The sequence below is a fragment of the Streptopelia decaocto genome, assembly GCF_964273445.1.
Source record: "Streptopelia decaocto genome assembly, chromosome: 1".
Taxonomy (NCBI): domain Eukaryota; kingdom Metazoa; phylum Chordata; class Aves; order Columbiformes; family Columbidae; genus Streptopelia; species Streptopelia decaocto.
This window is the reverse complement of record NC_138663.1, coordinates 158,802,096-158,828,660: the sequence shown is the minus strand read 5'-3', so window position 1 is coordinate 158,828,660 and position 26,565 is coordinate 158,802,096. Positions and strand designations below refer to the sequence as shown.

Here is a 26,565-nt window from a genome sequence, read left to right as displayed (position 1 = left end):
AAATAAACCCAACAAAGAAGGCTTAATAAGCACTTCAGGCTCTAGCTGAAATGGGAGGCAAGCAGCTCAAAAGAAGCCAGTCATCAGGCTTATTCCTGACAATAATAGCTTCCAAGCATTTGTTGTGTTTAGTAGCTTTTCAGTTAACTCAAGCAGAGGAAGCAACTGTGAAACTGTTACAGATATTTGAGCAATAACACCTCCACATTGAAAAAAGAAGCTACTGAAAGATGTTTTCAAGCAAAAGGCACCCAAAAAAAGCCTCAGGAGACCTTCTTCTAAGGCAGAAATGAAAAACTGGTGCCATGAGAGCAAACCCTCAGGAATGGATGGCAGAGAAACAGGCCGGGAAGCAGCCTGGGATGCAGCAATGAAATCACCAAGTGAAGGAAACCACAAGAAGGGACATTGTGGTCACACCACTGAACATTTAAGGACATGTCTCCAAGGCATCAATCCACATAATACCATAATACAATTCACCATATCCAAAACAGACAGCTGAAATCCCTGCTACATGACCGCAGAAAATCAGAAACCACAGGAGAACCACCACAGGTAAAACCACAAGGCTGAAAAAGGAGCTTTTTCATCTAATCTGTGAGAAAGCTGGAGGGCAAAGATGTGGGCTGAAAAGACTCCATTTGAGCTGGAGATCAAGTGACTACTTCCTTTATGCAGACACTTGTTGCCAAGGGCAATGGTTGGAGTCAGTCCATACTTTCTTTCCATTCTGCCTGTTAAACTTGCTCAGGGTTTGTCAACAGGCAAGAGACAGCGAAGCAGTGAAGGGAGGAGAGACATACAGGGAGGGACCATCTGCTGTGGAAAAGCCCAGACCATTTATTCCCCCTTTGCTGAATAGCTTGATATGTTCACTGTTATCTGTTCTTCAAGCTGACTCCCAAACCCAGGTTTCTCAGTCTCACCATGACATTTACTAGCTGACTTGCTGTCTGCAAATGTCGTCTGTCATTGCACAAGGGTGGCCTCAGGACCCTTTGAAGGGGAAACACACAGTGATGGTAACATCACCATGGGTGCAGACCAGATCAGTGAAGATCAGGACAGGGAAAGTGAACCAGACCTGCAGACTCTACAAGTAGGTGCATACCTGGAGCTTGCTTCTCATATTTCATCCTTGGAGGGCAACCTGCTAGTATCTGTGCATGATTTTGGACCTGTACAATGCAATGGCTTATACATTTGATTAATCTGAAACCCAGCACAGAGGTAACTTTCTGTGTCCATGGTTTTTCATCCCTTAGGAGAGGAAATGGATGTCCATTCACAAGAAGAGAGCTCTGGTATGTAAAAAGATGGCCAGCACTGGTACCATTTCTTCTGGCCTCCTAGGTCTTGGAAAGCCTAGTTTTAGCAAAAAGCTCTGGTTAACAAATATCTGCTGTGTGTCAGCTTCAGGAGCACTGAAGTAGAGCAGGATCATCGATGCAGCCTTGCTTGTAACTTGATTTTCCCCAGGCAGATGTGTGCAGGACACTTAACTGGCTGCATATAGAGCATAAAGGGCCAAAGGGGGTACTTTAGGAAACCAGGTTTCCCTCCTAGTTGCCATCAGCCTGCATGCCTGGTTCTGTAAGTGTGTATCTTCACTACTGAATTTAGCTGACAGTCTTTGAATCAGCTGCTTTCTCTTTTCTTCCCCTCACAAGCGCGGGCACACAATATTTCTCTCAAAAGCAGTGTAAAGTAAGGAGTTAGTAGAAGTAGAAGGTCAGTAATGGCATTGCAGCTTCCAATTTTATAATAATAGCCATAAGATATGGTCACTTTACACTGCTTCTTTCCTAAATCAGGGACAGAATCAGAACAGATTCATTTTCAAGCATTTAGCTAAGTAGCCAGCAATGAGGTTTTATTTAATTCAGAAAACAGGTTCTCACTGATTCCTTCAGAGAATTTTCATGATAATCATTTGCACAAAGGCACAGGCCATGACTGACAGAGACGATGTGGCTGCCACCAGCTTACTACAGAGTCAAAAAATTAGGCACCCGACCCACGGGATGACTCAGAAAGAGGCATTAGCTGCCCACAGATCCAGTACAGCCAGTTGAGAGAGCAATTAACTAGTGACTAGAGAGAATTAAACTCCTCAGAAAGATAATCCACACAAAAGCTCGACACACAAAGCTGGAAGCTGCATAGGTCTAGCTAACAAAAAGGCTGAGAAAGAGATGGTTTTGAGCACTTCTCCCTCTCCAGAGCTTAAACATCTAATTTGCATGTTACATGCTCCCGTGTGATTCAGACCCTTTTGTCAGAAGAATTTTAATTCAGCAGGAGTTGTTTTAAAGGGGGGTGACGGTGATGATTACAGCCATCTCAGCTTGAAGTCATTCAGGAGTGCACCTCCCATCTGTCAGCAAACTGTTTTGAGTAAAAAGTGACCATGGGGATGGATGTGCTGGTCCCTCATCCTTCCCTCCTGGGCTGGGCTGGGTGACTGCTCAGTTACGAAGGTGAGAGGCAAAAGTGATGGGCAGAGGTGGTTCCTGGGCATCAGTGTCCCCCCTCCCAGGTGGGCACTGTCCTCCCTGTCCCCATTAGGGTGCCCATGCTGAGCCCAGCGCTGCCAGCAGTGTGAGGGCAGGGCACCCCCGCGGGCACTGCTCTGTCCCCCCATCCCACACTGATTCCAGAAGCAGCAGTCACGTTCGCACTGATTGTAGGACCAAAATCCCAGGGTGTGCTGGGCTCCGTGGAGATTGGGGACGGTGTGTTTACAGCCTTGTTTCCCTCAGTTTACGAGTCGGTGACAGTCTTTTCCTCCAGTTACGGGACAGAAGAGTCCCTTTACATCTCACCCTGGCAGTAACAGCTTCAGTACAATTTATGCAACAATAGACTTCAGGTATTTACTAACACTTGCATAAACCAGCAATAAAAAATGCCTTTTCTGTAGTTTAGGATGAGTGGAACATTAAAACATGTAAAAGCAATCTCCAGCAGTTTTGTAATGTGCCTATGCTCAACTCTCTTCCTTTTTAAGCATTTCGTATAAAGTTTACCTGTGCTTCTTCCTTTCACCAAGGACATAACTTTCCTTGGTTGCTAGACCAAAACTGCACTTTTTTAAAAGGGAGAAAACAGCTTTTTAGTGGCACCAGGTAATTTTCCAGTAAGCCGCGAGAGGGCAGGTTGTGTTTGCTATAGAGCTTGCTTCAGTCAGATCTTACAAGCAACTGTTAGGACAGTTTTAAAGTCCTAATTATTAAACTAAGGCCCAGAAAGTGGAAAGAGTAACACACGGATCTTTGACCTTAACATTTTTTAAGTGCATAGTATCAATCTAATGCCCTCATTGCTTTTCTTCTGGAAAGGAAAACAACTTTTTACTCAATTTACAAGTGAGAACTGAGAAACTGTCCCATGTTTAACCCTCCCGCTCTTAGCAAAATTAGTTCTAACAAGTTAGCTGCTATTCCACCTTCTTACATTTCTCCCCTGTCTCTCTCTTTCCTCCACCTCACTGCTACTGTCACTTGCTCATAACCAGGGCAGCAAACACTTGGGGCAGCAGTATCCAAACCTTCAAAGTGGTGGAGCTATTTGGGCGCACATTATGCCCTGTGAACCCAAGGAAAAATCTGATTCACCCTTGGAAGTAGCAGCCTAGTCTGTCTCCTAAACTTTGGCATTCACATCACGTGAAGGACAAAAAGGTGTCAATCTCCATCCAACATCATCTGTCTTAATCACCATTTAGTGGGACCTGGTGCACGTGAAGATTCATTGTCTTGTGCTGGAAAGTGGCTGATATCTCCCCCTTGAGAAGGATATGTGGAGACTTCAGACCCAGCTTCAGACTGACACTGATTAGGGTCCAAGTGATACAATACATGTCCAACCCAGGTCTCTGGAGACCTCGGCTGATGTTCTCAGCATGAATTAACGCTGGTCCCTACATGGTAAAAACCCCCAAAAGGCAACCTGAATTGGAAGCTAGGGTACTGGGCTGAGCAGCTGCACAAAAAGAGCTCCAATCACTGACATCTTGGGCATAAGACAGGAACAAGTGTGCTGGGAACCCCCAAAGGCACCATAGAACAGCAGAAACAGCAGGACATCATTGTCCACCTGCTGCAGCAAGGACTACCTGAGTGTGTGGTGAGCAAATCGTAACTTTTCTTTGTCCCAAAAAGCCCACTCAGTTTTGTGAGTTCCTCATATTCAAACTAAGTATATGTAAAGATCTACCGAGATCTTTCTAGTCCACATGGCTAGTATTGAGCAGGCCTAGAAGAAATATCAGAAAGCATTGCTTACTGGAATTTTTTATTCAAGGCTACAAAAGCAGAGTTTTCCTAAGACTCAGGACCTTACAAAACACAAAATCTGTGCACTCCATTAATGTAACATATTATGCAACAAATCTGACATGATCTGTTCAGGACTTCATTTGCTCTGTAAAAACCCTCTCTCAAGATAACATGGGAAAGCAAACAAAATATGGTCCAAATATATGTCTAAATAAAGAAATACATAGGGAATATATAAAGGAATGTTTAAGATGTGGTGTAGGGAATGCCACATCCAAACCTGATCCCCTACCTGCAGACCTGGGTAATGAGAGCTAGCTCAGTCTTCAGTCCCGGTAAATTTAGTTCTAAATTCATGAAACAGTGCAGCAGAGTCAGAATAGAGAAGGACAAGCACCATTTTCAACTTCTGTCTCAGGTCCCTAACATAGAGGTAAAACACAAGTGTATATTTAGCTGTCAGGGAAATCCTGCTCTTAAATTTCAGGAGAATTTGAGTTTGGAGGTTTACCTACTGCTAACATCAGCTTGACTGTAAAAGACATGGAATTGATCATGATTCTAAAATAAACTATAACCAGGGAGTTCCTATAGTGTTTTGTGAAACAGCATGAAACATTTTGAACCTTAAAAAAAGACTATGTTATTCAGAACATTTATTGATAACTGTAAAAATAATGTGTTATTTGAATATATATATAGAGAGTTAATAACTTCCAGCACATCTACGAGCTGCTAAATTAAATTAAAAATACATTGAGGTGAAAAATTATCTTGGCTATTCAAGTTGGTTTTCTTCTATTTAGATTCATAGCTGTCTCAATCTAAATCTATAGAGGATGACTTACAAGTGTCACACACTCCAGATAACGTTTAATAATGAGAAAAGTTTAGCCTGTCTCGGGCCTTGCACATATGTACCCAGAGACTTCATATATTAACAATTCACTAGATAACGGGAAAACCTGAGTGAGAACAATGTAGTCAGCTGCCAAAGGAGCATGCGATAAATCCTCAGCTAAGATCTCAATAAGGCAATCAAGGTCACTTCCTACAAGAATGAGCAAAGAAACAAAGCAAGGGCATTAGGCCTCTTCTGTGTACTTTTTGGGGTTGAAGCTCACGTTCATCAGTGGTTCAAAACCTCTTCTCTGCCTTCGGTGCAGGAAAAGTACAAGCAGCAGAACAAATGTAGCCAGAGCTATAAATGCTCCTCCAGTTGTGGTTCCAACCATGACAGCCCAGGCTTGGGTTTCTTCAAGTGAAGCTGGAAACACAAAATGTCTGAAGTGAGGATAGCTCATGAATTTCATTTCTCCAGTCACATGAAAGAAAGAAAATATGCTACAGCCTGGTAATTATGATTGCTTGTGTGGCTTAGAGACCCAGTGCCCACAGGGGAAGCTGGTAATGCACCGTGTAACCGACAAGCATGCTGGACTCAGAGATGTTTCCTGCCAGAGAAGTCTACAGCTGAATTTAAATTTCAGCCTTTCATACAAATTAAAGTGTTGAGAACAGGAAAGGTTAACAGTAACAAAACAAAAAGGCCATTTTCTTATCTAATTTGGCCAAAATTATGAATTATTTAAGCAATTCTTTCTATAATGACATTTCAGCGTAGCTGTTTCCAAGTTAATCTCATCAACAGAAAACCCTCAAACATTCCTACAGACCACAAACTTTTAACTGAAAACATTACTTAGTGTGGTTCTGCTGACCAGCTCCAGATCGCATCCGCTGATTATGAACCACTTCTAGGGAGCCATTGTCTTCTAAGATAATATTGCCTGTTCTTATAATAACCCCGCTCCACTTGGTTGAATAATTTTATTTTGTGTTGTCATTTATGCTTTCAGAAGCAATAACTGCCTGCTGTCCTGTTCTGAAATATGCTGCATATATCAATATGGCAATAATTATGTTTGACTAGGTATTCGCAAAAAAAAAAAAAAAAAACAACTATCAAATTATTTCAGGAATTTAAAAGGTACTTGGACATACAAGCTTAAAACCAAATGGCTCAAGGACATGTTACACTGACTACGAAAGCAACTAGAAATTGAACACCCCAATCTGTAGTCTCTGTCAACAAAAGAGTTGAGAGCAACCATGCACAGATTCAGTAAGATCCAAAAATTAATTTTTTTACCAAGTTATATATTCAGCTAGAAGAGAAAGGTTTTAATGTAAAAACTTTATTTTCTGAACACTGACCATGAAGACAGCGATAAATACGCTGCTTCACAGCGAGATCACAATTTATTCCAGTGGGAGTTGAGAGGCAGCAGAATCACAAGCTGCCTTTGCCCCTCCATGGGTACCTCACACCCAAGGGGCAGCAGCATTTCCAAAGCAGCAGTGGCACAGTGGTCCAGAGGGAGGAAAACTTAAACTCCATAAAAGGAGAAGTTTAAATTCTATGGGGAAATTCTGGGGACACCCCTGAGAAAAGCACTGCAGAAGAAGTTAGCATGTCTCCGCAAGTTAGGGCTGCCCTGCATGAGTGCAGCCTGAGGACGAGGACAATCTTTTGCAGTCTATAGACCTTTAAATGGCCTCCAGAGATTAAAAGCACAGATACATGGTAAGCATTTAGAAGAAATTCCTGGCCACACAAGCTAGATAAGCACCTATTGCCTCTCAAAGGAATACCATAATGGAGAAAGAAACTGTTCATATTTAATCTTTTGTAAAGCAGCTTAAGCATGGTTTTCATGTATTTCTTACACTTGCACCTTTTACAAATATTTGTAAATCATGTTTCAAATTTTGAATTTTGTGCATAAATACTTTGTTTTCTTGTTTCTTTTGTCTTTATCTGATTTGTATCAAACATAATTTCAACAAATAGACAAACCTTAAGGCATATCATACCTATGGGCATGGAAAATCTTTAAAACTGAGGGTTTATAACACAAAACACCCAGGTACATCTTTCCTGGGTATTCAAAGATTAACTGAATTCTTCTCTAATGAGATTCATGGTACAGTATCATTCAGGGCCCTGTGCAAAAACAAGTATTTCTAATAACTGGCATTAGCCAGACAATCTCCCTGGCAGAGCACCTAAATGCATACAGGTTCAAGGATCCTGTAACAGGCATAAAGAGTGCTGGGAGCAAGAGCCAAAATCAAAGACTCTTCAAGCCCAAAAGGAGCACCACCATCAGTGCCGGAGTAGTTTGTTGATGTGTTTTGCAGCAGAGCAAACTAAGGGTGTGCACACTCAGTTACCACAGTTTATCTGGTGAGTTGTAACCTGCTGTGCTACAACATGTGATTGCTAGTGAGCAGGTGAATACACCCAAGTGTTTTGTGAAAGGTGCCTAATTTTCCATATGCTCATGTAATTGAAAACATGAGCTCTCATCTCTTGGCCTGGAACAGCCTCCAGACCTCTGAGATGTACCTGGGAGGTCAATGGCATAGGTGTAGCCGAGCTGCTCTGCAGTTTGGAAGAGCTCGTCGTTGGTGACAGGAGGGAAAAAAGGGACCATGTTATACAATCTGTTGTGACCGATGGGGGCCAGCTCCTCAGGCCAGGCATTGTCAGGGGGGTTAAACCTCTTCATCCACTCATCAAAGATGGCATCAGTAAAGGAGTGAAGAACCTGCAAATAAAGGCATGGATAAGCAGACTTACTAAGCTCTTCCTGAACTCAACAGTATTTAAAATGCTATCGCCTAAGGTGGCAGGAGCTTTTGGGAGAGAAAAGAGTAATCTAATCTCAGTAGGTTCTACAGAACAGGAAACCAGGAAAGCTCATGAGAATGGAGTAAACCAATCTCCTGCATGAGACATTTTGCAGTATACATCCCTGTTGCTGCTTGTTCATAATAAGCTCTTTCTCCAGACAGTTTAATATCAGCTCGCTGAAAATGGGCAGGTCTGTCCTCTTGGGTGAGGGCCCACTGAGCTCATTCGGGTGAATGTACCTCTAAAACCTATTTTACTCTCTCTCATGTTTGAAGAGGTATGCAAAATTGCAAGAAATTTGATTCCTGCACACTCATTTGATAGTGTGCCACCAGTTCCACAGCTCCAGGTACCCACGAATTTGATTAGATCTTGCCCAGTGAGTCCAGAGGTCTACAGAGCACTAATACAGGGAAGTTGCTTCCAAGTTGAGTTCAGACAACTATTACAAATATCTGGGGCAGTTCAAATTAATTTTTGATGCACTTATGATTTTTAATTATGACCCTGGAAAAAACTTTGAAAATATTTAATGGAAAATAATCTTGCATATAAAATTATAGCATTCAGTACATAAGTATTTGGGCTATTTTTTTCCAACAAAAGAAAGCAAACCTAAAATAAAAGTAAGAAAGAAAATAACTGTATCAGAATTTCTCTATATAATCTCTGTGGTTTAATCTAACAAAAAGGAAAAGAACTTGGCAGTAATTTATTACGAAGACGTGTAAGCAGAGTCAACTGTTGGCTTTTTATTTGCATATTGCTGTTTGTGCTTCTCATTGCAGTGCAGCAATGTACCAAAGCGTCAGGGAAATCACATTATTTCTATTCCCAAGAGACCCTGAAATTAGATGTGCTTCCTTTTAACCAGTGAAGTTTTAAACAAAGAAACAAACTACTTAGTCTACTACTTTAAAAATAACTAACCCCACTTTCAGTTTATCTTGTTGTTGTAAAACTGTCAGAAATAAGCTATTAAATTTAGATACCACCTAATCAAAGGATTTAGGACAACATGACTTGGAATAGCAGCTCCTTTCCCTAGAAACTTATTTTATATTTTACAAATCACCCTGAGGTTTCTTTCTGCTTTCATTTGACCATTAGGTAGGCATGGCAATATCCAAGAAAAGAGAAAAAACTTCTCCTTTTCTATTTAAAGGATTTCTTTTACTTATGTTTTGCACATCTCTGGTGAGACAGCTCTCTTTGAGCCACAGACACTGCCACGCGCTCTGGAGGAAAAAGACATACCACAAAGATGGGATCATTGGCAGCTGCATGGGGTAGAATACTGGTCCCATTCAGGAAAGAGTGAACCAAATTATGAAGGCTCATCATCGGTGAGTTAAGGGCTCCACCTGGTTTATCAAAGCCCTCCAGCGCATTCCTGTGGATGGGTAAAAGCAGCACCAAGTAACCATAATTTGCTGACAAATGCACACGTAAAGAAAAACCAATGACTCAGTCAGCTCTGGAGGAGCCAAAGGACAAACCTGAAACTGAAACTGGAATTGCGGAAAAAGGGGGGTCTGTCGAACTCCTGCAGGGAAAGGCACCTCCTGACGTCCTCCGCAGTGGGCAGCTGCTCGCTGGATGCCCCGGCCGGCCTCCGCAGCGGCCCTTCATCACTCCCATTGCACAGTGTGACCAGGCGGTTGTAGTCATCCAAACTGCGCGTGAAACGGAAAGAGGAACAGGTTAGAAGAGGGTGATGATGCATTTGGCATTTTCTCCTGTAGTACAAAAGAGGTCTTGGCTGTACATGTCAGAGGAGAGCAGGGGTTAGGGATCAGCATCTCCTGAGGCATCTGGGTTCACCTCCCCTTGTCTGGGACATGAAGTTATCGCAGGACTGCCACTGTACTATGTCTTCTTGTGGCTCTGTGACCTCTCTGGCCATCAGTCATTTGGACCAAGACTCACCAGGCTCATTCTCGACAGAGAGGGGATGCTTTAGAAGAGGCAAGCACAACTCCCTTCATGCCTACTTCCCTCCCAAGGGTCTTTGGAAGAACGGTTTTTGCCAGAGAATCTCAAAGAGTCTTCTGAATTGAAAACCTTTCAGTTATAGGTAAGGACTAGAGGAAAATAAACAGGAAAGTCCCCCTGTGGGGTGGGCTAAGAAAATGCAAGGAATAACAGAAAACAAGATTTCATTTTCCATCCCTCATCCCCTTTGGAAGAAAAGCAACTGCAATGCATTACATCCTCTTGTTCAGGGCCTAGAGAATAACCTGCTGTTGCAGGTTTGCCTACTAGCTAATGGGGAGCAAGTAGTTTATACCAGGGAGAAAAAGAGGGAAGGAAGAGGAAAAAAATAGTGTAACACTTGTGAAAAAAATTATGTGCTATTCAGTATAAAAAAAAGACAGCATTTTCAGAAACTCTTGGAGTAAACAAAAGCCCTTCTTTGTTTACCCTTGGCAAGGCAAAAGTTTATTCACTTCAGTTTTCAAGGAAAAAAAAAACTATCTTAGAGAAAAAGCAGGGGCAAGATTTAAAGCCAACTGTTGCCTAAAGATACAATTTCGAGTAGTTCTTTAGGTACTCAGAAAAAGACACTCCTTTGAAAAGCCCTGAGCTCTTGGTACCTCCATCTGACTGACTGCAAGCTGCCCTGGAGCTAAGAGAAGAACGTTTTATGAGTATTGTAACCAGCAGCATCTTATGTTGTAGCGGCCGGATCCTTCATGTCAAAGCCCTGCCCTCACCCGAATCAGTATATGCCTACAGAGAGCTGGCAGCAAGCTCCTGGCTGTTTCTGTGTTGCTTTTCATGTGAAATCTCGGGCACTTTGAAGTCAATTCCCAAACTGCACTAAATATATAAGGGTTAGGATCTCACCCAATACAATTTTTCTGCCTATCTCTAGCTTCCTATACCAAAATAGTTTTCTGTTTCTGCTGCCAAAATCAGTTGGGTGTTTGTTACATAGAACCAACACATAGGTGTTTCTTCCTTAAAAAGATACTTGCCAACGTGCAAACTCTTCAGACTCTTGGCAGCTTCAATTTGGCTGAATTGACTAAAACCCCGTACCAAAAGAACCATCCTAGAAAAATATACTTCCAATATACACAGCATCATCTACACACAAAGCAATGGTGACTTCCAGTTTCAAAATGACGTCTTGGCTCTTTTCCTGATGCTCACTCACACCAGGAGAACAGCCCATGCTGTCAATACTAAATGAAAGCAAGGTTTGGTCAGTGTGGAAGCTCGCCCTAGGTATTCTCATACCTGTTACAAACTATTTGCCAGCGGGAGAACCTGGAGCTCAGGCTGATCAGCTCTGGGTCATCCGGTCGCGATGCTCCGAAGAGCTGGTCCGTGCAGACGTCACACTCATTTCTACCTGTGGCGAAGTTCCAGTAGGGCAGCGCGAAGGAGTCATTGCCGATCAGCCGCTGCAACGGACAGAAAAGCATTAGTAGCGAATCACCTTCAAAGGAAAAGAGAAAGAAAGGGACTCCTGCAGGTTTTCACTGGGTATTCTGCTTTTCAATTTCCATTTCAACTCCACGCATTTCAAAGTGCTGTTCCAACTCCTTTCAAAAGATTGGGGCATTAAATCAGTCCAAGCAAAGACCTTGTCACTAGTTTCTCTACTGTTGGGCTGAACTTCTTTTGGCCATGTCAGGCTTTCTACCAACTCAGAGACTGAGCAGGAGAGCAGGAGCAGAGATCAGTCGAGTTTTAAGCAACTAAGAGGCTTTCTGAGTGATAATGGACAATGGGTAAAATTGTGCATGCGGTTTGTTTTTGCTCTAGAAAGGTTACCCCTAGGGAAACTCTGAACTTTTATTAACAGAGGAATACAGTGAATTTGCTTGTGTTTGCTTGTTAGATACAATTTCACGCTAGTGAGATCCTGCAGCTAATTTGATACCAAACATTTTCATTAGAGATCTCCAAGGCTAAAATACAGTAACACGGTCAATGTAAAAGGAGTGTAATTAAAAATGAGTCAATGTTTCGGCAACTGACTGCCAGGTACATTAATATATATTTATTTAAAAGATTTATTGCTAAATATATGCATGTATCCAATGTATAGCATGGCACATTTAAAGGGGTAATATTTAGAGCTGCTTTCATAAGGAGGGTATCTTCAACATCAGCAGACAATATCTGTTAACAAGTTTTATGTGCAGGTGTTGCTTTGATTTTATTAATAAACACTGTTGATTCACATCTTCTGTCCTCTTTTGTGAAGATGAAGAAAAAAAATCTCCACACATCATTGTTCACAGTGAGAAACTGTTTAGTCCTCTGTGTCTTGAAAGTACTAATTTTACTCTAAACGAAAAAAGATCAATGAGCAACCACTCCTGGGAGTTTGGGTAAGAATCTGTCCCAGGAAATAGCTTACCCTTGGCTGGCTCAACAAAGTCACACTGAAAAAGAGAGAAGCTGCATGAGGAAAGTGCAAGGCTGTTCAGCTAACCTGCAGGTCTCTCTCCAGCAACAGCAAATGATACCTGTGCCAAGTAACAAAGGCCGGTCCTTGATGGGAGAAATCAATACCTCTGAAGGGGCGGCCAGGTCCTACAAAGGGAAGATAAAATAAGCACTTAGGCACCAAATGAGGCTCGACAGAAAGACAGCACTTTCTTCTATTGCCTAGAGTGGAGTTAAACAAAAACCTTCAGCTCTGCAGCTTTGGAACGAGTGCGCACATCAGAAGCTACATCGCTTACATGGGACAAGTGAAACAAACTCCTCTGTGGATATTCATTTCAGTGTCTCTCAAAACTTCACATTGCCCCAAAAGTTGGATATTCCAAAGATTTCTTATCACCTTAGTGGATTTTGGGCTTAAGAAGTGGTCTTATCGTCTAAAATCTTAGCTCCTTGCTAATATGTGCCACGTTATCTCGTTCTCTTGCTCAGCTGCTGGACTTACACTATGTATCTATCAAGACGACCTCAGCATTTTCCATAACCTGCCAACACACTTTTCACCCTTTCCTTTACCTGCAGAGCACCTTGGATAAGAAAAGCACTAACCTAATAGTGTGTCTCTGACTGAGTAGTAATGAAGCCAAACGAAGTAGTTATAGATACTACAGTTGGCAATTTGTGGTTCGTCTCCAGTGGGGCCAAGCAGACTTAACCAGTGCTGAGTTGCAATTACATAGTCTGGGTGCACAGTTGTCTTTGCACGGTCTAGAGCATCGAAGAACTGCTCTCTCTCCTCTGCTGTCAGGGAGTGGACATCCTTCCTGACAACTGGTGGCTTCCTCACGTTGCAGTTGGGGCCAGTCCAGCCAAACTTGCAGTCACCACAGTTATAGCCAGCAAAGTTTCCTGAATCAAGAGGGAAAGAGCGGTCATGACATTATAAATCAGAGAACACAAACACTGAAATGCAGAAGAATTAAGAATTAGTGCTCTTTTTGCCCGGAGAAGCCAGTTCCTGGAAGGAATGGCAGCTGAGCAGACCGGCAGCTTTGCCAATTGCCTAACTAGGAGGATGGCTCGCTTCCCAGAGCCACGGCAGGGCCAAGAATAACACTCAGCTGGTTGGGAAGGTGAGGTGCTGGGTAAGAGGCTTGACACCTCAGGGTGCTAAGAGCTCCATGACGCCCTTGGGCACATAAGGAGTCTCACTGAATGGAAGGCTGAACACATCGGGAAGTGTGTTGCTTAATTGGCTCACAAATACTCCCGGACTTCCAGGATCGAACCCAAAAAAGGGCCGGCTCATGTGGATCCTTAAGCACAGAAAAAAATCCACAAACAAAACAGTTATCTTAGGGATAAAACCTAGGAAAGACTAATGCCTGCTAACAGTGTACCTGGGACCAAACACAACCCAGGACAAGCACCAGGGGTGCTGCCAGTCACACTTTAAGCATTATTAAATAAATGGTGCTGCAATAAGAGTCTGAGAAACACTGTGGTACCGTCATTCCCCGCTGGCATTGCTTCTAAGGCAACCAATCGAGTGCACTCCAGGTTATTAGCTCAGACCCTCTAGTGTGGTGGAAGAACCCAGGAAAGCAGAGCTTGCTTTGAGCATGGCCTCTTGCCCAGCATGGCAGACTGCCAGCAGCAACAGAAAGGCCCCACTTCATCATTTTTTGGTGCCAGGGGAGTCAGGGAAGGACCATTCCTGCAGCATATGCCTCCTGCCCTCACACAGGGAAGCTGCTGGCATAGCACCGGTGTTGGACAGTGGGCATTGCTGCCAGGGGAAGAAGGGAGAAGAGAGGCAACCAGAACTCCTCTGGGATCTCCACTCAGTTCTCCAAAATCTGCACTGAGGCTCCCTAAGCCCACTCTCCTTCCAACCCCACACATGTGCCCACTCCACAATAACCATGCCAATTGTCTTCCAAAATGCCACAAAATCTCACTGCTCCCCACACATATCGGTGCTGTCAGACCCAGGACAGGCTTCAGGCTAACATGGAGAAGGGGAAGTGGCTGGATGGCAGACATCCTTAGGCTGTAGGGTTGAATCTATAAATAAAACAACAGTTAACGTTAAAGTAAGATTTCAGTTTGTCAGGGATACGGGGCTTATTACCAATTTCAAAGACCCTCAAGGTTACAAGGGCCCTTACCAAGAAGGCTGTGTAGCTTATGGTTAGCCCTAGTTTAAGCAACGTGTAAGGCTGATTTTGTCACAGTATCCTGAGAGTCCCATCAGAAGACCACAACTGCTGTTGTGAATTTGGTGTACTCCATTACCTGTATAGTTGCTTGTTCTTGACAACTCAGCCTAGCTATTAGGGCTCATCACAGACTGTTCTGACCCGATGATAAATATCAGGAATAATTAGGCCATGTATATTGCACAAATTTCAGTACATGGATCATTAACTTCTGAAAAGTAGCTGTTGGCCCCTCATGCCCAAAGGCACAATTCAACCCATTTCGAGAGAAGGGGAGCAAAGCAGCAATTAACCATTGAAAAGATCTATCAACAAACTTTTTTGAGATTGGTGGTCACGCTTCCCATAAATCAAACAACCCATCTACTCACAACACTGAATAAGCATCACATAGAAATATAGCACTAACAGAATCAAAGTTAGTGTAGAACCAGGTTTGTCCCATCTGGTCTTGGTACCAGAAGAAAGCTCCACCAGTCACTTGTTGAGGCTCTGATAGTGCCTACTCCTCCCTCAGTCAAGGCCCTTTGAAACTACGTAGCTCTTGATGCCCAAGATGCCAAATTAACAAAAGCTTGAAATGATGAGGTTTCTTAATGGGAAAAAAGCTTCTCTCCACCTGTATGGCATCTGGAGACAGGCAGACCAACGGCTCCTCACCTGTTTCTCTTGGGCAGGTGCTAATTGCCTAGAGACATGGTAGATGCCCCATCCCTGGAGACATTCAAGGCCAGGCTGGACGGGGATCTGAGCAACCTGACCTAGTTGAAGATGTCTCTGCTAATTACAGGGAGGTTGGACTGGATGACCTTTGGAGGTCCCTTCCAACCCAAACTATTCTATGATTCCATTGTAGTATCAGGATATAGCACACAGTAGACATTGTCAGTAAGACAGAGAAAGCCTTTCAAAATTCTTTTGAACACAGGGACCATAAGAACATGTAAGTATTCATGCCTTAGCATTTTTTGCCTTCAGCGACTAACAGAGAGCAACTCAGTGTACTACCTCTCTGAGGCTATGCCAGAGACAACCGAGGTTATTCTCATGCCTTGTGGTTCCTAGATAATATAGGGTGGATGTTTGTACTGGTTCACAGCCAGGAAATTATGTCACAGTTGGGGCCCAGATGTTCCCTCCTTGTTCCAGTGATTCCAGGAATGACCATCGTACTGCTGCTGGGCAAAAAAAGAAATCATCTGAGGTGTCTTCCCCAGTAACCCTTTTGTCTGGAGATGGGATCATATGCCTCAAGAGCTGTTTTCTTCCACGCCTAATCTCATCGTCATTAATTGTGCTCTTTCCTGGTCAAGTTAGGTCAATCTGGCTGTTTCTGTAGGCACTATGTCCATGTACTTCTTCCACTGAGCCATTCCATGGGCATGACACTGAGAAAATAACACTTTTTAGGGTATGACACTTGGTATGTGCTCATACACATCACTGGTATATGCTAACAGCAGTTACTACATACCACTGTAGCTCATTCTCAACCCCAGTGATTGCCTGAGCTCACTGACAGGGATTTCTGAGCAAAGTCATAGCATGTGGTTGGCCTTCAGACACTGACCACAACATAAATTAGTAATTCCATCAACTCAATGTCTTTTATTCAGTAAAAAAGGAATTCATCCAACACTCAACATCCTCTGCCTTGTTTTACTGTACCAAGATGAAATCTAGGCAGCTGTCTAAGAACCTCTTCCTTCTACAGAGACCAGCTGAATACTCACCATTTATCAAATGGGGAGAAAGGGCTCCTTTTCAGACCTCTTTAGCCATTTAATTAGAATAGGAGTGACATTAGATTTGAAACGCCAGCGTACTGCAGTATCCCAAGGGTAGGATCAGGATTGCTACCACATGAGACAAATAGTTAAATCTTCTGTCTCTTCCAGATCTTCATTTGGACATATTGTTAGGCTGCAGGATGTGGGAGATCTGTACCTAGCACAGGCTCTAACAGGGTCATCAAGGTATGGCAATAATTTAGTATTATCCTACAGCCACATTGCCCTACAATAAGTAAATGAAGCGTATTTTAGAACTACTTCAAAAGCTCACTTTCACTTAATGGGAGGGCCACCATATCAGCTACATGGCTTAACTGGCAATTTGCTTACAGCTAAACACTAGTTTAAAATTTCTCTCTCCAGAATGAGTATTTATTGCACAGGAATGAAAAAGATTTTATTTTTTTTTTCTCAAAAAACTACTGCAGAAAAAAAAAAAAAATAAACTAATGTCCAACACATGTCCACAGGTCAAAATCAGAAAGTGTCAGGAAAAATGATGAATTATAATTATTTCTAACTCCTCAGTAAACTCAAACTACGTCATTGTTTAATCACTGTCACAATCTGTACTAGCAAAAGTATGACTGATTGCAGTGGTTTTTACACAATAACCTTCTGTACTAAGTTTTTTAAATGCTATATCAGATCTGTATCCTATTAGTACAATTTTATCCTTTGGATGTCAAACTAACATTTAGTTCTTAAGTCTTCTAAACCAGTATTCTTCTACACTAAATTTAATTACACCACTGAAATATAACTTTGTTGTGTAATTATCTACAAATGTCAATTTTCAGATTCATCTAAACTGGTGCATCCAACATTTTTTCGGTGGCAACACATACAGCTTATTGAAATACAAATGACCATATTCCCCTTGATATAGTACTGCACGCTGTCAGGAACTCTCATCAAGCCATTTCAGTTTAAGAATTTATATAATTTGAATTAACATTAGGTACATCCAAACCAATTGTAGAGCATATGCAATGGATTCAAAACTAAAATCAGACAGGAACTAAAAATTTTTTGCAACCTCACAGCTACATTCATGCCACATCTTTTTTCTAGATATGCTATTTTTGCTGCCACCAACACACTGAGTGAAACATGCATCAAGCAGTAGACTTAGGTCTTTTTGACCAAGAGTCTCTGTAGAAAAAGTAGGAAGTAAAGCTGGATCTTTTTTTGGACATGTTCTGCACCCAGACCTGGATGGATATGATTTTAAGACATTTTTTCCTCAGTGAACAGCTACAACAGACAGCCAAATGTTCAAAGTTCCTTTTATGCGTAGCTATTAGGTTTCTAGCAGAAAGCTCAAATCTGAGGACTCCAGAATCCCCCACTTTGGAAAATGCTGATCCCTGTTCCTCACAGCTCCTCCACGTTTCCTACCATACACCCATCAGCTATGTGACACACTTAAATGGTGCTGTCTAACCAGATATAATCAGCTACGTGGCAGATGGAGTTCCCATAGCTTATCGTTTACACCATATCTAAACTATAAATTAAACAGTGCCAAGACAGGCACATACACGACCAAACGTTTATAATCTTAAAACTCTAGAAAGAGCCTTTGCACACAGGTTGGAATTTGCACAAGACAGGAACCATTTTAAACAGGCAGTCTGTACATAACATTAATTTGGAAAATAAGATACATTAATAAAAGAGATGTGCACTGTTCTGTGTCCCTTTGATTGAGTGCATTTAATTCATTACCACGACTTCTTAGTGTTCTCCTAGAAATGCTTTTGCATGCAGCATCAAGCTGATCACATGGTACTACCACCCTAGATGTCTAAAAAAGACCACATGTCACACCACTTAAAATTCTGGTGTGCAGACAGCCAACTGGCATATAAAACAAAGTAAAAAAATACAAAAAAATGCTAATAGACAGTCACATGATCACCAGTATTGTAAAAGCATCAAATCCTATTCAAATTCCATGTAGTTGTGAATCACAGGATGTTAGGGATTGGAAGAGACCTCAGAAGATCATCCAGTCCAATCCCCCTGCCGGAGCAGGAACACCTAGATGAGGCTACACAGGAATGTGTCCAGGCGGGTTTTGAATGTTTCCAGAGAAGGAGACTCCACAACCTCCCTGGGCAGCCTGTTCCAGTGCTCTCTTATCCTCACTGAGAAGAAGTTTCTTCTCATATTTAAGTGGAACCTCTTGTGTTCCAGTTTGCACCCATTACCCCTCGTCCTACGATTGGTTGTCACTGAGAAGAGCCTGGCTCCATCCTCGTGACACTCATCCTTTATGTATTTATAAGCTTTAATGAGGTCACCCCTCAGTCTCCTCTTCTCCAAGCTAAAGAGACCCAGCTCCCTCAGCCTTTCCTCATAAGGGAGATGCTCCACTCCCTTCATCATCTTTGTTGCCCTGTGCTGGACTCTCTCCAGCAGTTCCCTGTCCTTCTTGAACTGAGGGGCCCAGAACTGGACACAATATTCCAGATGGGGTCTCACCAGGGCAGCGTAGAGGGGAAGGAGAACCTCTCTCGACCTACTAACCACCCCCCTTCTAATACACCCCAGGATGCCATTGGCCTTCCTGGCCACAAGGGCACAGTGCTGGCTCATGGTCATCCTGCTGTCCACCAGGATCCCCAGGTCCCTTTCCCCTACGCTGCGCTATAATAGGTTATTCCCCAACTTATACTGGAACCTGGGGTTGTTCCTGCCCAGATGCAAGACTCTACACTTGCCCTTGTTATATTTCATTAAATTTTTTTCCACCCAACTCTCCAGCCTGTCCAGGTCTCGCTGGATGGCAGCACAGCCTTCTGGCATGTCAGCCACTCCTTCCAGCTTGGTGCCATCACCAAAGTTACTGATAGTACACCCTATTCCCTCATCCAAGTCATTGATGAATATATTGAATAGTACTGGTCCCAGTACCAACCCTTGAGGCATTTCACTAGATACAGGCCTCCAACTAGACTCTACCCCATTGACCACGACTTCTTAGTGTTCTCCTAGAAATGCTTTTGCATGCAGCATCAAGCTGATCACAGCAGAGTACAGCCCAGGAAACCTTTCTGAAAAATCTTCTTTAAGGATGCCTGCCACATTACTGTTTTATCACTGGTATATTTAGATGACAAAGACTGCAAGGAGAAAGAGGAATACAACACACAAAATAAAAACAACAGAGTAGAAATGCAGAGAAACCAGATTTAAAAAGCCAAGGAGAGAGGACAGCTCACCAGATGGAAGTCTGAATGAAACGACACTACATTCTGAACATGTAACTGAGATCCAGCCCTGCAAATATCAAATACTAGTGTTTACCTCTGCTTGGACAAGCAAACTAATGTCTACCTATGCAAACCATGTCTGTCTACATTACTCTTCAATTTACTGCAGGTTTTAATGCTCTAATTACTCAGATCACGTAAATATTGGTGTATGCCCATGTGCTTCAGTGCTCTACTGACTTAGGGTCTGCGCCTGTTTGTGATACTTGACTTTAGTTTTGGAAGTATATAACAACCTTTAAAATGAAAAAGAAACTACATAATTTCTTTTTTGGTAAAGTGTTTGGAAAAGCACATCCACACAAGCATTTGAAATCTGGTCAAAGGAAGAGATAAAAATAGATTTACACTCTAAAGTCTGTTGTTATTTTGAGGAGCTTCAGTAACACAATCTATCCATTTAAGTCATCTGGCACTACATCTCTGTTTTCAATTGATAACAGCATTGCAAAACATAACCTTCTGGGCTGAAATTTTCTGCAACACTTCTTTCTCAGATTGATCTGGACTTTTTTGATAGTGAAAGCTGAGGTATATTTTGAATGAAATAGTTCAGCTAGTTCTAAGAATCAGATTGAAGGAAAGCAGACTATTCTTCTCACGTTAGAAAATTAAAGCAACTTTATGTTTCCAACAAGGAATCCTTGGCTGCATTTGAAACTTGCCTAGCAGGTAACTTCAATGCTTGAGATATAATTTTTTCCTGACTGCTGGCACCATCTCCTGCCAGCCCTGCAAAGCATCCCAGGCTGATGCTGCAGTTCTTGCTCATCTTAACCCTCCAACCAGGGCTGCTGCTGAAAAAGGGTCCATTGTCTTATCCTGCCCTGACCTCACCTTCCTATCCCCTCTCTCCTGCCAGCACTAGTGAACTACTCTTATTAAAACTTGGTCTTTTTGCCCAGGTTATCCTTCAAGCACATCAGTTCCCTGATCCATTTTGCCTCCAGCATGTGAACATGGAAGCCCATGTAAAGTCACAAGTGGGAAGGAGTGGGCAGAGGTGGGGAGAAAAAGGACAGGATGGTCTCTTTGGTGGTTGTACGGACCCATTTCAGACCAAAGTGAGTTGTAGGCTTAAGTAACGACCCTGGGAAAGACCGCAGCCAGTCATCCACCATTTTTGAGTGCATGGGGGTATATTGTACTACAAAGTACTGCTCCAAGAGGAATAAATCTACCTCCCTCCCCAGGGTGGCAGCCATGGCCCCAAGCCTGACAGTGTTCAAGAAGAGACTGGACAACGCCCTCAGACACATGGTGTGAACTGTGGGGTTTTCCTGTGCAGGGACAGGAGTTGGACTTGATGATCCTTGTGGGTCCCTTCCAACTCAGGACACTGAGTCTATGGTCCTATGATCAATGCACACTGATCAAGGTTCACTGAGCCATGATCAGCTGTGACAGAGCTTTGAACACAACAGTGAAACATCCAAACCTCTGCAGAGAAAGGCAATGGGTGGCTATGGGGACAGCTTCAGGGGGAGAGAGGAAAACCAAAAAGTTTGCATGAAAAAAACCACTTGTTCAGCTCTGTTGCTCTGAAAAAGTGCTGCTAGTATCATGAACATGGCAGTATACTTAGGAAACTGATAATATTTGAATGCCTGACATCACCAGGAATGCTTCTGGCCTTTGGAGCAAGGTCAGCAGACCCATCCACCCCCATCCCCTCCTCCCAGCACCCCTCTCACCTGTGCACCGACAGCTCTGGTTGAAGAACTTGAGGGGCCATCGTTCCCGGTCATCCACATTTCGAAGTGTATAGGGGCCACTCCAGGGCTGAGTGTCCACCTGCACCCCCTGACACTGTCCCCTGCCCTGCAGGGACCCACAGATGTTGCCGGGCTCCGTCCCCAAGGCTGGGCAGCAGCGCTTCAAGCGAAGGGCATCCACCGTCATGCAGGCACGGGGGAACTGGGCCTGCGCCCAGGGGGGACCGCAGCAGCTCAGATAGCCCAGCCCAGCCCAGAAGAGCCACCTCAGGGCGCCCATGACAGCTGGCCTGAGTGAGGGGAGCAGGGAGATCTCCGCCGTGAGACAACCCGGCTGCACCGCAGCTCCGTGCCCCAGCCAAGGGGGATAATCTCTCTCACCACTGAGAATGCTGGTATCGGGTGTTTATTTAGTCTCGGTCTCTAATTGCTTTGAATGAGGTTCAAAAGACAGGAGCTTTGGCTCTGCGGTGCCTGCCCAGCAGCCACGGCTTTGAGCAAGGTTTATATAGAGGTTGGGAGAAACCCTCATTAGAGGGATTAGCACAGCACAAATCCTCGTGTTTTGCACATGACATCAAGGGCAGAAAAGGCTCCAGCGTGAACGCAAGTTCTGTGGGCTCTGAAGCTTGTCAGGAGAGTGAATGCCTCAGATTTATTTCTGCAGGACTTTCATGAGCTTTGAGAAATTGATGGTCTTGTTTTAGCTGAGGTGGCTGGAGAAAAGGTCTTATTCTTTTAATTACCACCCTGTAAACAGATGATAAATAGATGAGGAAATCCCTTCTCTTTTCAGTTCATTCACTGCATGATAATACTTTCCACTGAAGCTGTAGCAATAGAAAATGAACTGGAAGTGCAGAGGATATAGGTGCATTGTTAACAAAAATTAATAAACCTGGCAGTAACATCTTGGGATGGAGACTCCACCTGCTGACTGCAGAGTTCCAGTGCTTGCACTTTAAATATCTGAGTGGCAAGCAAGAGAAGGATTCCCTTCTTAATAGCCTTTTTTGCATGCAAAATAAATTATGTAATTGTTTTCAAAGTGTGAGTGGTCCTTGTTTGCTCTCTAATCCTTCCTCCATCATTACACCAGAGGTTGTTTTGGGGCTGGTCTGGCTGCTAGACTTTCAGAACTGTCACAGCTGAGCATTTATTACCCACCTGGTAAGAGACAGTCTGTAAGATCAATACACACACCAGACATGCAAGCAAGTGGTTTTGCTCATGACATCGAGAAAAATTATTTTAAAAGCTGCCAGAATGCAGCAGTTCTTGTCCACAATGCAATGCCTATGTGCTAGAGGAATAAAACTAATAAATCAAAATAAAGTAGTGATAAGTCATGAGAGGAGTCTGAAGCAATAGCCATTAATATTAGTTCAGCTCCACGATACTGAATAAAAGCTGGCAACTCCCTCTGCTTCACTAAAAGCTTTCACTGCCTTCCCCCTCCACACTAAAATTGTTTAGATGCATTTGTAAGTATGTATAATGAAAACAGCTGTGGGTGTGTCTGTACTATTCAATATTTCCATGGATGTTCAACTACACCATTCTAGCAGAAGTGTATTATCTATGTGGCAAACTTATTGCCATCATGCAGCTAAGAAGTTCATCCAGACTGCAGACACTGTCATCAGCACTTTCAGGCTCTCCAGTCTTCATATAAAAAAAATCTATTACTTGCCAGATAAACTAGAATATGATTCTACTTCATTTTTGGAAGTACAGAGTCAATTAGCAATGCCACATAGTCTGAAATGGGTTTCAACTCTTCTCCCTTAGGATTCAATTTACCTGGAACTTGGTTTTGCCTGCTGCTTTCAACACAACACATGAAAAAGACAGAAAGTAAGACTAGTTGCTAGTAAAAAATATGTTGAAGCAGCTCAGGAGTTATAAATGGAGCTTCTAACTCATAAAAACTCTGAACAATGCACCTCCCTGTGCTACTCAGCACCCGAACACACATCTATGGTGTGGGAAAGATCAGTCCTTTAACCCAGGTTAGACAATGTCTTGAACCAAAGTCACCAACATACCATTTGAGAGCCATTCAAATGAACACACATTCATCAGCATCAGCAAAGAAAACACAAAAAAATATGGACAAGACTCAGCTAGCTGACTAAACCCTAAACCAAGGTGTCTATACACAAAATATGTGTCTATGCAAACATTGCCATCAAAGCTGGCTCAGTTCAGACACCCATAGAAAGGTGCCTATTGCCATTTGAGAGCCTATACAAGACAGGAATGAGCTCAGAGGAAGGTGAGGTACCGAGGCAGGTAAGGCAAGGTAAGTCAGGGAAAAGTGCTTCTAATGGAGTACACGAGGAAGGAGAAATTGGTAATATTCAGAGAAATTAGAGTGTGCAGAAAAGGAATAGCGGATAAATGATAATAGGGAAATTACTTAGTGAGCAGCAGAAAAAATAAAATCGTGAGTAGGAGAGTGGCATGTATGCAGCTTTTCATGTGAGTACTTCCCTCCATCAAAACTACAGAATTTTACATAACTGGGAGCACGCTGCAGCATGCAGTACTAGAACTGATGTCCTGCCAGCCTCTGCTCCTCAGTAATGCATCAAAGTTTTAGGAGTGCCTTTTCTGGCCAGGGGAGGAGAACCTGGATGGACAGAAAAAAGGACAGACAGATCCCGCATCCTGGCGTCACCATGTCGGTGCTCATTGCAGGTCTGTGTGATACCCCGTGTGGAAGCCATCGAGCAAACTTACAAAAATACGGTTGTCTTCCAATTAGTCATCAGGAAAACGGCAGACACTGTCTGTTCCTTAGTGCCTCCCTGTTCAGAAGTTCCCGCAGCTTCCCCTCAGCTATTGTGCTTAAAGGAGCTGTTGTCAGGGCCACACAATATGAGCATTATACTGATTTACAAAACATCATTTAGAATTATTTATTATTTACCACATGATATTACTGTCTCTGGAAAATGAGTAGTGCTATGTGTTGGCACCCTTGTCCAGAACTGCTCATCTGCAGATATCAAAGGAATTTTCAGGGAACAAATTTGAGCACGTGAGCAGTGGCCAAAGCTCCCTTGACCCAAACTTCGACCGCGCTGCCTTGTCCACACTTCTGAGCTACTGGGTCAGGCTACCACACCTGAAACGGTGTTAAATTTATTAGTTATAATATTCAGGTTTTATGGTGAAAGTAGAGAAAAACAGTATTTCAGCTACCTTGTCATCTGGATTTGTGCCTAGGCTCTCCCCTAATAGCATATTTCCCAGCCTGTCATTAAAGGGCAGCAAACAAATATACCCATACGGATGCCAGTGCATTTTTGAGATTAACACATTCACATATTTTTCTGGCAAGAAAGGAAATAGAGAACAGGTACAGGCAAAGAAATCATTAAACACAACACACACAAGTAATACAGAATTCCTGAACAGTAAGTAAGCAGTGGGTTCACTTTTTTTTTTCTCAATGAGAGTATTGTTTCTCAGGCTCCTTCTACTGTACTCAAGCACTGATTAGCATCAAGTCGGGAAAGTATTTATTTAGCCTTTGGAATTTTTTAAATACTTTTGGTCAAATACAGCATTCTACATATAAATTTATGTGGAAATGGATAGATGTCGCAGGGGTGTAATTTAGAGTTCTGCTTACAGCAGTTTAGATTTTTTAAAGATAAGTGTGACTTAAAAGAGTTTGGTGGTGAGTTCACTCTATTATTTTCTGCATGGGGGAAATATGCCAAGCCGAATGCTGCTTACTGTCTTTCCAGGTCACAGAATCATAGAATCACAGAATGTCAGAGATTGGAAGGGATCTCAAAAGATCATTTAGTTCAATCCCCCTGCTGGAGCAGGAACACCTAGATGAGGTTACACAGGAAGGCGTCCAGGCAGGTTTTGAATGTCTCCAGAGAAGGAGACTCCACAACCTCCCTGGGCAGCCTGTTCCAGTGCTCTGGCACCCTCACTGAGAAGTTTCTTCTCAGTTTTAAGTGGAAATTCCTATGTTTCAGTTTGTACCAATTGCCCTTTGTCCTACTGTTGGTTGTCACCAAGAAGAGCCTGGCTCCATCCTCGTGACACTCATCCTTTATATATCCGTACACATTAATGGGGTCACCCCTCAGTCTCCTCCAAGCTAAAGAGCCCCAGCTCCCTCAGCCTTTCCTCATAAGGGAGATGCTCCACTCCCTTCATCATCTTTGTTGCCCTGCGCTGGACCCTCTCCAGCAGTTCCCTGTCCTTCTTGAACTGAGGGGCCCAGAACTGGACACAATATTCCAGATGTGGTCTCACCAGGGCAGAGTAGAGGGGAAGGAGAACCTCTCTCGATCTTCTAACCAACCCTCTTCTAATACACCCCAGGATGTCATTGGCCTTCTTGGCCACAAGGGCACAGCGCTGGTGCCTGTACCCATTCAGGAAGCAAAATTTCAGGTGTCTTCCCGCCCTGATAACCAGTTGTTCCAGAGGTTGTGTCCTGTAGCTCCAGAGGCAAACTCTCAGGCGAGGCCTGTATTCGTCACAGTGCAAACTTTCAGGATTCTTCTTTCCCTGATAACCGTTCGCTCCAGAATCTGTATTTTAGAGCTCCGAAGGCAAACTTTCAGGGGAGGCCTGTACCCATTTGTGAGAGCAAACTTTCAGGCATTCCCTCCCTGATAAGCCTTCGCTCTGGAGTCTGCAGTTTAAAACTCCAGAGGCAAACTTTCAGGCAAGGTCTGATAACCATATGCAAAGCAGACTTTCAGGAGACAAAATACTCAGGAAAGAAAAAAATATTAATGGAGTGGAATAGCATGAGGGCTGGCTCAAGCTGGGTATCTGCTCAGAGGTCTGTCTGAACACAGGAAATCATAATGGAGCACTGCCTGCAGGCATTTAGGGTGGCTCCACAAAGGGATTCTCGCCAAAACGGCAAGCAGGGACGAGCTTTCTCTGAGAGTTATCTCAGAGATAACTGGCAATCAAAATGACATTAATGACATTGTGTTTATTAGAACTTAAAAGCACTACAAGATATGCATATTAAATTAAGCCTTCTTAATCAAGAAAAAACATTAATCTCTTAGTAGAGAGAACTTCCATCTGAACTATCTCCATACATCTAAAGCTAGAACTTCTGTTGTCTCTGATGCACAAGATGTGTTGAGGAGATGGGAAAGTGATTCTC

At 43.1% G+C, this 26,565-nt stretch overlaps 1 protein-coding gene across 1 annotated transcript; it reads right to left on the bottom strand.

Moving 5' to 3' along the window:
• Window positions 1–5,368: 5,368 nt before the first annotated feature.
• DCT (dopachrome tautomerase) lies at window positions 5,369–21,693 on the bottom strand (the record flags this gene model as incomplete). The annotated part of the gene is made up of 8 exons (XM_082061609.1): window positions 21,381–21,693; window positions 13,000–13,299; window positions 12,437–12,537; window positions 11,230–11,396; window positions 9,483–9,659; window positions 9,241–9,376; window positions 7,696–7,897; window positions 5,369–5,550 (listed from the first exon to the last, which is right to left on the bottom strand). The coding sequence occupies exons 1-8, from the start codon at window positions 21,679–21,681 to the stop codon at window positions 5,369–5,371; spliced, it is 1,566 nt and encodes a 521-aa protein (XP_081917735.1). The 5' UTR covers window positions 21,682–21,693.
• Between the last annotated feature and the right edge of the window lie 4,872 nt (window positions 21,694–26,565).